The sequence below is a fragment of the Cololabis saira genome, chromosome 22, assembly GCF_033807715.1.
Source record: "Cololabis saira isolate AMF1-May2022 chromosome 22, fColSai1.1, whole genome shotgun sequence".
Lineage (NCBI taxonomy): Eukaryota > Metazoa > Chordata > Actinopteri > Beloniformes > Belonidae > Cololabis > Cololabis saira.
This window is the reverse complement of record NC_084608.1, coordinates 17,142,505-17,155,949: the sequence shown is the minus strand read 5'-3', so window position 1 is coordinate 17,155,949 and position 13,445 is coordinate 17,142,505. Positions and strand designations below refer to the sequence as shown.

The 13,445-nt window shown below is 40.6% G+C and overlaps 1 protein-coding gene across 1 annotated transcript in view; it reads left to right on the top strand.

Annotated features, from left to right (window-relative positions):
- Positions 1–13,445, top strand: part of prex2 (phosphatidylinositol-3,4,5-trisphosphate-dependent Rac exchange factor 2) — an 85,766-nt gene that overhangs the window by 70,534 nt on the left and 1,787 nt on the right. The window contains exons 37-40 of the mRNA XM_061713039.1: positions 4,533–4,599; positions 4,977–5,167; positions 8,294–8,396; positions 12,224–12,291. Of these exons, the coding sequence (XP_061569023.1) occupies positions 4,533–4,599; positions 4,977–5,167; positions 8,294–8,396; positions 12,224–12,291 (429 nt within the window). The remainder of the gene's footprint in view (positions 1–4,532; positions 4,600–4,976; positions 5,168–8,293; positions 8,397–12,223; positions 12,292–13,445) is intronic.

Here is a 13,445-nt window from a genome sequence, read left to right as displayed (position 1 = left end):
AATTTGACTTTGTTACTTTGACTTGTACAGTAGTTATTTGCAGACAGAATGAAATGCCTATTTTTTGCATTTTATGTTCTCTCCCATCATCACGTCACGTCACGTCATTTATTGATATACATACATTTTCCCATTTCAGGCCTCTAAAATATTCAAAAATTATTAAAAAAATTATTTCCAACAAGTGAAGACAGCAGGTAATTTTAAATGAGGATCTGGAACAAAGCAGTATCTTTAAAGGCTTTAAAGGGTCAAGATGAGTAGAGCATCTCCACTTCGTCAACAACTGTGTAAGAAAATCAATGGAATGTTGAAAAGAAATGATACTCAACGGAGGGTTGGAAGAGATGTTCATATTTCTTCTTCTATAATGTTTAATGTATTTTTACAGTTCAAATATAGTTGAATGTCAAAGCGTAAAGGGCAGGTGTGTAAGCCTGAGCTGGACACGCCTGATGTCTGATCGTTCAAAGGACAAGAGCCATCATTCATCACTAATCACAAAGGGAAAGGCAAAGGCAAAGCTTTATGTTAGTCTTGTCTGGGTTCAGAGGCAACTAGGATTGTTTTAGGCATCACAAAGTGAAAAGATGTGAGCAGACAAATCATTATTCCAGATCTTTGGGGAAGCAAACGCCCTGTTTGTTCCAGGCCAAAGATGAAAGGGATCATCCAGTCTGTTATCAAAAAACCCAAAGGGGTGTGTGATGGTATGTGTCTGTGCCCTTGGCAGAGGTCATGTACACCTCTGTGATGGCAGCATTAACGCAGAAAAGAAGATTTAGATTCTTGGAGCAACATACGCTGCCTTCAAGACAACACCTTTTTTCTAATAACCTGCATGCATTTTTCAACAAGACAATCCAAAACCACATTTTGCAAACATTACAACGGCATGGCTGCAGAGGAAGACGGTATGGGGACTGGACTGTGAACGAAAAGTGAGAGAATTATAACCCATTTTAAGACAAGAATGGGAAAAATTGAACAACTGAAGCGCTGATCCTCAATACCATAAGGCCTTTTAAGTAGATACTGTAGGAATAGTATTATAAAATGGGCAAAGCTTTAGAGTTTAAGGATTTACAGTCACATCATCTAAATCTGAGTGGTTGTAAGTTAATTACTGATTGAGCACAGAAGAGAAAATGAACATATGAACATTTTTCACAAACAAAACACACACTCACACTCTCTCTGCCACTATGGAAACTGCTGCAGTGCTTGCAAAAGCAGCATCAGCCCCAGTTCAGCACATCTCAGAGGAAGGTGGTGAGACTTCGTTCTGCTCCAGCTAATGTGCATCGAACCTCTGTTTATTGAGGCTGGAGGGTCAAGCTGCTTCCATTTATCACCTGTCTTTGATTCTATCCTTGCATGGCTGGCACCATTACAGCTGCACACTTACAGATGCTTTATACTGCAGTAAAAGACCTCGACTCATCTCTAATTTGTTCATCATTTTAATCCTTAACCTTGCATACGTGCAGTAGCAGCTCCCGAGTTCTCGGTGACAGCGACTAGATAATGACAGTTTTGCACACTTCAATATTCTTACAGTCGGTCATGTATGAAAAAAGAGGTAGAGGGTAAGGGAAGTACCTCCAGGATGTTTCACGGCCACTTTGTTGTTACTGTCACTGTAGCAGCATCACTGGGATGTGTCAGGGCTCCTGGAAACCCGAGTTAGCTCTCAGGCAGCTCTGCCACCCACACTAAGGGTTTGTGGGGACTTTAATAACAGTGCAAATGCAAAAAACCAAAAATGCTCATTTTTCCAACATTTTACCATTTCTCCCACGGTACTTTGGGGATCATTTAAGTTTCTTTTGTACTTTTTGAATGTATAATGTAATGCCGATGTGCCTTTGAACACATCTGTGCCTGCGTACTTTTGTTCTTCTTTTTGAAAAAGGCCTTGAGCATGTTTTTGTCATGAAGGAAGCAGAAACAAAGCGAATTAAGTGTTCTCGTTGGCCCAATAAAATAAACCACTACATGCAGAGCTGGTCGTCTTTGGCTTGCAGCCAGATTCTCCATTAACATCTTGTGTGCAAATCTATTGACTGTGTGTGTGTGGTCAGTGGGGGTTTATTGCTGAAAGAGCTCCATGCAGGCTCTACTTATAGTTGTCCTGTTCTCCACTAAAACGAAAAGTGTTAAGGGGGAAATTCCTCGCAAAACAGAAGAAACTGTGTCAAGCCCAGTCACACACAGCTCATATGACTTCTGTCTTTGTTGCTGTTGCTACCAGGTGATGGGCTTGAGGTTCTATTTCTATTTTCTATTAAATGCTTAAATAAGAGAAGTTGTGACTCTTTAACTTTTGCGAAACATAGAAAAAGAAAAAAAGCCAGAGGGTCAGGAACATGAGAAGAAGCTTTAGCAAAAGCATGTCATTAAAATAGCACAGCTGCGGTTCAAGGACTCCGCTGTGAGAAGCTGAAGTCCTGGAGACTGCAAGCAGGTTTTAGCTGGACAGTGGAGTGGATTCTCAACATTGCAGTGATGTGTTTACACTCTGGTGTTTGTGTGTGGAGTCAAAACAACATTTTTCCCATCCACAACAGATCTTTTCTAAGGTGCTTTGCTTCCACAGCTCCGTCACAGCTCAGATGTAACGCACGTCGTCTTTAAGCCACACTTCACTTGCAGTCTGACTCCTTTTATTTTGACATTAGAGACCTCCTGGGGAGGCAGCTCTCAGACTCATGCCGTGCTTGGTATTTTCAGGGCAACTATTACACTAGGAGGACAAATTATCAGAGAGAATTATGACTTTGCTTCTGCCAAGAAGATGTCCAAGGGCAAGGCGAGATCCTCTGCTTGACACGGAAACACATAAACAAATGTGTGCAGATGAAACAGAGATACACAACTCAGCTCGTGACACACAGATCCTGTTTTATACTTCATATAAGTCAAGTCAGAGCATTTATCACATCATCTTTATTTGGCATGATAGGAGAATATTTATGTTTTATTCATAAGCTGTTGAATCTTCCCTGTACTCAGTTGGTGTGGTTTTTTTTAACACCACTTAACACGGCACACATTCACACCCAGGCAAGTATGTAAACGGCAACAATTTGTCCCAGAAAATCTTTTTTTTAACGGCGGCCCCGAGGTGTCTTACAGAAGTACACACAAACACATCCATTGTGTAGAAAACATGACAACAACACAGAGTGTAACAGGAAGCAGAGGAGTAGTTCAGAAAATATGCTTTAGGGTACAGATCAAAGAAGACAACAACATTAAAAAGCAAGAAAACAACAACAAAACACCCAAAGAATCTGTTTTTTTTGTGTTATTGGATGTATATTCTCCACTTTGTGACTCTTTTTTTGTGAGCATCTTTTAAATGCCAATTACCAATTACATGGGCTATTAGCTTCATCTGAACCTTCACCGATATCTGCTCATTTTGTGAGGCGTGCAACAAGGTTAATGTTTAACTCAGTAAATAGGGATTCAATACGTGGAAACCTACAGGAAGTGAGTGTGTAAGGCGTTCAGGTTAATGATCTGTAGCTTGCAACAGAGTATGCATATGAGTTTTGGCAAATTTGCTTGGTCTTTTGGACTCGTCACCTCATTACCTAAATGTCTAATTCTGCAGGCATATTTGAGGCATTTGTTCTGCAGGTGCATATTTCTCACAGTCTGACTTTTCATACTCAACCTGGATGATCCCTCATTACTATAATATCTCGGATCAGGGATGTGTAACTTCACCTTGATTGATTGGTTCAATTAATATTACGTCAGGCAGAAATACTCATAGCTTTTGATGAATGCTTCCTTGGCCTGACTTTAATCACTAAATAGCAGAATCAATACAGTTAGGAGAGATGTGCTTCCCTGATCCTTGTGAACAGTTTCCCCTCCCTCAATGTTCGTTGTAGCTGAATCTCTTAAAACTGAGCTTTTCCTTATCAATTATATGTGTGATATCTGGGATGTGTGTTAGAATGGGCAGCTGCGCGTCCTACTTTATTATTGCCTCTGGCGAGAAGTAATGGGGTAGGTGATTTAATGTGGTGTGTCTATTTTTAGCACACTGCTGTATTACTGAGATTTGATGGAGTCGCAATCTGCTGAGTTTGCACCAGTTGCTCCTCAGATGGACTCGTTGCAGCAGCGTCATTGCGAGGAGGACCGGTGCGGTGCTGCCTCCTGTGGTGGAGGAAGAAAACTGCACTGAATAACTTCATGAATGAATGAGGCAATGACATTTTGGAGCGATGCCCAGGACGAGAGACGCTTAGTTTGTGTTTCTGCCTCGCTGAGCCGAAGTTACTCTCATGATTGATAGTCAGAAGCTGGTGCTCCATAATAAGCAGCTGGCAATGACCTAATGGTGCAGAGAAGCAGTCTTGATTTCATGCTATACCACTCCTTAATAAAAATGATTTCTCCTGATTTTTGACTAAGTCTACAGCAGCATGATGCCACTTTGTGTCTCTTAGTTGCACAAACATCCAGCTTGCATGTCTTTTTATATGTGACGAATGTCTTCTGTCCCTCAGGGCTTTTTTCCTCGATCAGTCCAACATGCCGCCCAGCACTGCACCCAAAGCTGCCCTCATAGATAAGGTAAGGACGATTATAAAAAGCATTGTGCTGCAGTCTTTACACCTTGTGGAAAAATTAATAATGTGATGCAATGCTGCAATATAAAAATGCATGTGTTGGAGAAACCAAGATGGCCAAGTGAAGACTTAAATCAATAAGCATTATAGTTTTACTTTTAGAAAGTGGCCCTGTCAGCACTGGTGTGTGAAACATTTCCCAAATCAAAACTGTAATGGGCCTAATGTAATATGAATATGAAATTACCCATGCTGAATGTGTGTGATAGATGGCCTCAAGCAGCTCCTAGTCTTCAGATGGTTTGGCTCACAACCAGATGAAAATGCTGGTCTTTATCCACTTTATCCTGCTCTGACCACCGTTTGTTCATCCCTGCCCAGTTAATGCGGCCCTTCAATGCTCTGGAGGAGCTCTACCGTCTGATGGAAAGCTTTATCAGCTGCCGCCGCACCGCTGCCTGTCAGTACACGGCCTGCGGGGCCTCTGGAGTGGGGCTGCTCACCGTGGCCTCCGAGCTCTGCTCGCGTCTGGGAGCCACACACATCGTCATGTGCAACAGCGGTGTGCATCGGTGAGGGAACCCACACACACGCCGCACTGTACCGCACTGCTTGTAGTGAAATTACACGGTCCTACCCAACTTCTTTGTTTTTCTTTCTTCTTCATTTATGTCACATGCAACAGTATTCTCACCTTTGCCACTTTGCTTCCTGGCTTCTTTTGTGCTCCTCTTTTTATTCCAGCTTCCCTCTCAAATCAAAATCTTCCACTATGCATTCTGGGTATTTTTTTCTTCTGTAATACACATGTCTCTGCATTAATTACCTGCTGAATATTGCACTTAACGGGGCCCATTGTTTCTCAGAACAAATTAGGGACTATAAGTAGGCAGAACACTTTACTGAGTAAAGGGACAGGTCAATTACTTCCACTCTCATTGAATTCTATATCCGGCTGCTTAATTCACCTGCGGCTGAAGACACCTTGCATCCATGTATGAGTACAGAAATATCCAGGTCGTTTGTCACTGCACATCCCAACTTCCAGCTTTCATCTTCATCTCGTGCTCTTTCCCTCCGCCCGCCCACCCATCTCTCTGATGCCCTCTTTCTTTACCCCGTGACAGTTTCCATATCTTTTAGTCTCAGTCACACACAGAAGCTCAGACGCCCCAATGCGCTCGTGCGTTCACTGTATGTGAATGATGGCTTGATAAAGAGCTGCGGAGGGAGCTGCCTGCTTGCCTGAACTGTAATAGAAAGTTCCTGTCAGTGCAATGAGTTCTGCTACTTTATTAATGTACCAGCGTGTGTGTGTGTGTGTGTGTGTGTGTGTGTGTGTGTGTGTGTGTGTGTGTGTGTGTTTCTTTTCAGGCACCTATGCAATTATACACACTACCCACAAGTCACCGAGACAGGCAGGTTAAGTGTACCATGACATAGCAGGTGGCTTGTCCCCCATATTTGAGGTTATTTATATCCCGGCTTTCTCCTTAAACAGTATTTTACCCTCTAAAGATGTAGAATGACAAGCATGTAGGAGGCAGGATGGGATCACAAGGGAGTGAATCACAAATGCAAGTGTCCTTAAAATCTGTGTCATCAACTTTGGCAGCCAAAGCAAACAGAACACAGATTATTTGTATGTATATATATATGTATATATATATATATATATATATATATATATATATATATATATATATATATATATATATATATATATATATATATATATATATATATATATATATATAAAAATGCCACTGCATTTTTTTCCATTTCCAATACAGGAGGAAAACCTGAATGGAGAACACCCAGACATTAACTGTAATAGTAGAAACACCTATGAAACCAAAGCATCCATTAGTGATGTGGAAATTGCTTTATCAGTGTGGCAGCCCTCTCTGGCTCTATTGATTTGATTAGTTGGCTTGATGGATGAGTTTTAATAAAAGTGGAAGTGGGCTATTTTGGGGGCATCAGCAGTTTGCAGTATGCTGCGTGCCTCTCTTCTTGAATTTGTCTTGTCCATCACCCCCACAGAGTTCACAGTGTGACAGCAAATCTAAAAAGGGGAGGAACTAACTTGAACAAAAACCCTCCACTTTCTAAGGCTCAAAGACTGTTTTATTGTTTTCTATTCATTATTTACTGATTCTGCATGCAGCCTGTACTCATGTTTGGTATTTATATGCCTCTTTCCCCCCTCCCCAATTCCTCCTCCTGTTCATTTCTCTGCTTTGTGCACCGACTATCTCCTCCTTTCTTTGTGTCGGAGTCTCTTATTTCTTCTCATTTATCAGTATGTACTCAGCTCTGGAGAAACATAAAGCCTAAATGGGATACGGCTTGGAAGGATATAAAACAGATGGGAATAAATCATCTTTTACTATCTCTCCAGCCCTAATGAAACAGGAAACTATGCAGTTTTGCACACACGGATTTCGTGCAGTCCTTCATCCTGCTCCAGCTGACGAGATATTTGAAGAGCCTTTGTCGGTGTGGGAAGCTCAAAATGGCTCAGAAATATTGTGAGGTGGCCTGTTTGCAGTTCTGTACTGGCATACAGCATGATTGTTGGGTTCATTACTTTTATCATGACATGTCAGGCTGTCATAAAGTTACGCAACTGTAACCCAAGGGGACTCTTTAGACTTGAGCTGATTGACTTATAGTAACTGCTTCTGGCAGCAATAAGTCCCGCGTGGCACATCAGCCCGTTTTGTGTTTGGTTTTTTGTTCTAAGTCAGTGTTAAAACCCACCATGAGAGTGATTAAATAACAGCTAAAATTTGTTATTAACTTCACGGCGATGTAGATGAAAGTGCATCAGGCTGTTCTGGAGATTTGGACAGTTCAATTTGGAGGGAAAAGACCCCGGATCGACGCTCTAGTGCTCCTTGTTACGTTAGAAAGGTCAGCCAGCAGAGTTGACACTTGTCAAAGGCGTGTGGCAAAGTGTGACTCCATATGTGCCTGGTAACAAAGTTTGCTGTTACTAAGGAATCACAGGCTCACGTTAACACTCATTTTACACACAGCTATGATGGCGAGGGTGTATCACCTCTGCCACACGAGACACACTGACTCGTCCTTGGACCCGTTCTTGTAGGCTGCACATCGATCCTGGTGACGCTTCTCAGGTGCAGACAGTGAGTCACCAGCGTGCAGTTCCCCTATTTCTGCTCAGTTTAAAGCAAAGCTGAACAGGCTTTTTATTGCCCTCATGCTGGATGTTTGCTCATTGTCACTGACATTTCAGTGAAAGTAAATTGAAGTGAGATGATTCATTAGAGGAGATTAGCAAGGACAAGGAATGAGTACTGTGATGTTAATAACAAGCTGTCAAAAGAAGGAATACTCACTCTTTTAAAAATAATTTGTTCCATTGATCTGTGTTTCTGTCTCATGTATTTCAATTTCAATAGGGTACAAACACCTACTAAAAGTGTCACTCCAGATGATTTTCTTTCATTTTTTTAACTGTTTGTCACTATTAGTTAAAAATACACAGTTACCCATGAAGTTGGAATACATTTTCTTTACGTTTTGTCATGAAATGATTGTAAATTCAAAGGAGAAAGTAGCAAATTTTTCCAACTTCATGGGCAACAGTGTGTATTTGGCGTCTGATAATCTTTGCACCATGCACTGTAGGTTTTAGTGTGACGGCATGTTTTCGGTGTGATCCACAGCTGCACCCTGAGTGTGACACTGGAGCAAGCCATCCTGCTGGCTCGAAACCACGGCCTTCCCCCCCGCTGCATTATGCAGGCCACTGATGTCATGAGGAAACAGGTACCCCTAACCCTTGTCAAATATACAAATCTTGTGCACTGGAAGTGTCTGTTCATTCCTGTGGTGTTATAGTAGCTTTGTTTCAGATTTAAAATTGTGACACAGACCGTACTGGTCTTTCAACTGAGCCTCACCAAACAAAAAGTATTGGTTATTGCCCAGACAACGTGATGATGTAAGTTTGGGATTTCAGTTGTTTGGGTGAGCAGAAGCAATTTCCAAACATTTGGAACCGAGCAAAGTTTTGACTCAAAATCAAATGAACGTTTAATGATGAAAAAAGACACAAATATTTTATTGTTTCTGGGGTAGAAGCTCTTTAAACCTGGGACAAAATACGAGTTGACTGATCACAGAAACAGATGTCTCTAATCAAAATCTACTGAGCTGTGAAGCAGAAGAAACTCTGTGGTTTCAATTATTTTTCTTTAAAAAAAACTGCCTTTTGTGCAACTGACGTATAATAAAAAAGCAGCAATCCATCTGTGTAGAGCAAAAGAGACAATACACACTAGCTGAAATTGAATTTTTAACACCTTGGGCTATTGCCTGACAACACTTTAGCTGTATATCAGTCTTTTAAAATCCACCTGCATTCAAATAATGAAAAGCCAAAGGGATGAGAGGGCTTGGCACAGCGCTCAGCTCTTCAGAATCCACCGCCGGCACCAGAAGACCCCCAAAGCTGAAGTCAGGATTTAAAAGTCAATGCCTTGTGCCTACATAGTCTCTTTCTCTAAATCTGTGCAGCCTCCTGATACTGCCGCTGCAGCTTTGTAAGGTAACCGTCCCCGTGTTAACAGTTTCTGTCACATAGAGAATTTTTCAATCAACTACTTCATTTCTGCATCCGTAGTCAATAGATGAACTCCACAAAGTTCAACATCGGTGGAAATATCGAAGCGTGCGGGTGGTTTAGTTCTCTGCTTGCCATCCCGACTGCCCCGTTCTCTTGGCTATCAGATCCAGTGAGCTGGAATGCATCGCTACATGGCAAAGGTTAACACAAAACGAAGAACATATCAGCTTTCTTTAAACTTTTTTCCAACACCTGTGTTTCCCAGGGTGCCTGTTTTGGGAGGGAGAAAGCCTAACCGCTATGAAAATCGTGATAAATAGGCTCAAATAAGTTATTAACCTTTATCTATCAATGTTTGATGTCTCTCAATGTTGTGTTGGTAAGTTTGCTGTTTGAAAGGCCGCCAGCAGTCAGCAGAACTGCAGCATTGATAAAGGTCTTAGCTGCGGCAGGGATATAATCAGCAGCTCTGCTCCTGTCTACCGTGTTTACCCATGACTGTTTTAGGTCAAGGATGGAATTTCCAGCTCTTTTTTTTTTTTGGTTCATACACAGTTTCACTCCACAAAGGCTTCCAGCCATGAGCAGATCTTGGCCTCCAGCTCAGACTCCTTTTAAAAGTTCTGGCAGTGATGGTTATGTAGCTGCTTGGAATGAGAGGAGAGGTTAGTCAAGAGGCGGAGATTTTGCAGGAATAACTTATTTTTATTTAAAGTCCCGGAGACATGGGGTGAGAACCTGGGTCATGCAAACCTGCATTGTGTAACTTCAGGTTTTACTGACTTATGCAGTTGTGAATTTAGATATTTTCTACCCAATATCAAGACCTACTGCTTTAATTAACCATTTTATGTCTCCTTGGATCTTCACTGACCTAGATATTAATGAGGGACTGTACAGTGTAGAAAAATGTATCATCTAGGGTGTGTGTGTGTGTGTGTGTGTGTGTGTGCATGTGTGTGTGATTATCTGTTTTTTTTTTTCTTCCCCTCAGATTCTGTCTCATAAAACTGACAGGTTTTGATTCTTCCTCATCTAATAGTCACACAGAAGGTTATCAGTGCACCATCTGGTACTCATCTGGACATTTGCTTTCAGTTTTTGGTGCATTAGATAAATAATGATCATCTTCTAAATGTTAAATAGGATCATCTTCTAGGATTTGTTTACCAAAGAACAAAACATCTAAAAACAGTACAATTAGTACTGAGAGATTACATATACTTTCAGTATTTTTTCAGATTTGTGAAAGAACATATTAATGTTATTCTATCTTATTATGTCAAATATTTTAACAAGATATGCAAATAGGCACGTGTAAATCTTTGGGCACCGAAGTTGGTCAAAATTTCTTTAAAATCAGGAAGGAACATATTGAAATGGCTTTGAAGGTAATTCACAAATACTCCTGTTTTATCTGCTCTCCAATATTCCCCTATACGGCAACGTAGTATGCAAATCCTGTCTAAATCACTTTGATTAAAAGTGAATAAATATATAAATATGAAAAGGTCTTCACAGCCTCTATAGTCAATACTTAGTAGCATTTCATTTTACTTGTTACACTCCTCACAGAATAGAAGAACAAAAGAACAGATTACTCTTTCTTCAACAATGAAATATTTTGTGTCCAGTTCAACCCAAAATCATGATTTATCTGTCCTCTTACTTAACTTTTGGAGACGTGATCTCCTCATTCATTTATTTTTCTCAAAGGATAGTTTTTCTGTAGTTTTGATTGTTGCCCCAACGAGTTCATCAAAGTGAAAGAGTGAAAGTGTTTTGAGTCACAAAAACTAAATACACTAAACCTTCATGGGATGCTTAAAGCAACTGCCAACCTCAGCTTTTGACTTTTTAAACTTGCACTTACTGAACTGCTCTCAGAAATGCATAGTAAGATTCCTGCGTGTCACTTTGTGCAGTGACTGCCATTAAATGTATTACATACACTTGTAATCCCTGCACGCAGTCCACAGGATTGACTTTGATAAATGCGATGATCCTTTACATTTTTTAAATTCTCACACTATCAACGGGCCATTATTGCATATAGTCGACTATTTTGTTTTTATACATTATTGAGGGGTTTTATAAAGCTGAACTGTGTTTAGTGAAGTGCAAATGCTAAACTTTTGAACCAACATGGAGATCAATACCTGCAAAAGTAGCATTTGACGGATTGTAAACATGTGAGTAAAATGAAATGAATTCTTTTTTTTTCTTATTTGTCATCTCTTAACTTCAAATGTCCTTGAGGGACTACAGGGATCATCTCTGTCTGGAGGCATCAGAATTGATGGCTGCAATTGGAATTGAATAATTGCTGATGCTATCTTGTTATCTGGACGTAACTCTGGGCTGACAGGAAGATGGCAGGAGCCACAGTTGTAACCAAGTGTTCGACTAATGCACTTTTGGCCAGACGCTCCCTCTTGTGATGGCCAATTCCTAAAGATCATTCAATGCTGAGTTTTTGCTTACGTGTCAGCGGCACAGCTGTGTAGAGGGCGGAGCTGTGATGACAGGTGTTCAGGTGTTCAGGTGTTCAGGCCTCTGCTGTGAATTTGAAAGTTAATTCTAGCCCAGTGTGCACAGTCGGCAAACTAAAAAACTATCCACCTGACTTGGCGTTACAAAGGACTCTTCTACATATGATATATGATGCAAATTCTTACAAAGAAGACACACATTTCCCAAAGAGGTCATTTAATTTCTGGGTCTCCACATCCCGACAAAACACCTGCTTTGCAACATACACTATTTATATGATGTCACTGTGGGATGTATGTTGGCGTTGACTAGCAATCAACTCCCAGGAAGCAATATCACCTGAGAAAACTTGCGTTATGAAACAAGATCTATTATATTGCTTTACAGTTTATTTTCTCCCGAACCTGAATACCCACCGGTCTGATTTTTCTGGGATAAAAGGTTTTGGGTGAAAGTATTCTCTGTATTAATCTTAGATAGTACATGTATTTATGGTTGCATGTGATGCCTTTGTTCACATCTGCTTATCCTTTAGGGGGCAAGAGTTCAGAATTCTGCCAAGAATCTGGGAGTGAGGGATCGAACACCATCATCAGTCCCGAGGTAAAACCCCCCGTCTGTGTGCCACAAAAATGAGTTTATCAAGGTTTCTGACCTTTGAGGCTGCTGTTTATACTGTAGATTTAAAATACATTAATTGATTTCTTAAGTACGGTACTGTAGTTTTTGTTACTTTTTACTAAATCATCTTTGCTAGAATGTGAAGCAGCTGACATTCTTTTTTTGCTTTGCTTTGAGAAAATATGGCAGTTTAACAAAACAAACAAACTTTTTCTGCCTTTTTCAATTGTGTATAACAGCCTAAGAACTGAGAGATTTCTGAGAAAATCAAACTGGTATGAACTTGAAGTTTATTCTTGCTCACATGTGTTTTGACTTTTTGACTCCTAGCAATGCAATCTGTCAAGGCGCCTTCACACTACACGCTTTTAAGCACAATTTTCAATTTTCTAAGCTCACGGACAAAAACTTTAATATGAGACAAACCAGGGGGTGATGGGTGCTCGTAAATCAACATTGATCATTATAAGTGAACTAAACAGGCTTCACAATGAAACACTGAGCCTTATCACATGTCACACAGATTTCTAGCATTTTAAACATCTGGAGCTGCCAGCGACTTCACATATGAGCTACAGCAGGGCTGCAAAGCAAAGCGGGAGACACCGTTCAGCATTCGGCACAGATGCAACAATAAAGATGAGCATCACAGCAACACAGTACTGTGCAAAAACAGCTTGCACCACTCATTTTTTTCCCTAAATCCATTTTCATATAAACAACCCCAGCTTTGAAATGTGGTTTTGCATTATTTCCCATCGCAATACATGGGTTAGAGGCTGATAATCACTGGGTGACCAAGTCACTGTCAGATCACGTAGTGTGTGACCTCTAGTTGTCAGTCAGTAACATAGTGTAAACGCCTCAGGGACTTCAAAACTACCGATTACAAGACAGAAAGCTGGGTCGTCTGAACAGCATTAAACAGTTGCAAGTCGTACAATGTGAGAGGTAATGATCTTATACAAAATTGATGCGTACAGTATGTAGGAGCTATAAAATAAGAACCTCATACCATCTGTAAAACACAGTGGTGGTAGTATTATGGTATAAGCATAAATTCTGAACAAGCGAATTCTAAGGTTATGTGCAGGATTGATTAGCAATTACAGGGTTGATCGATAGTCTTATTTATT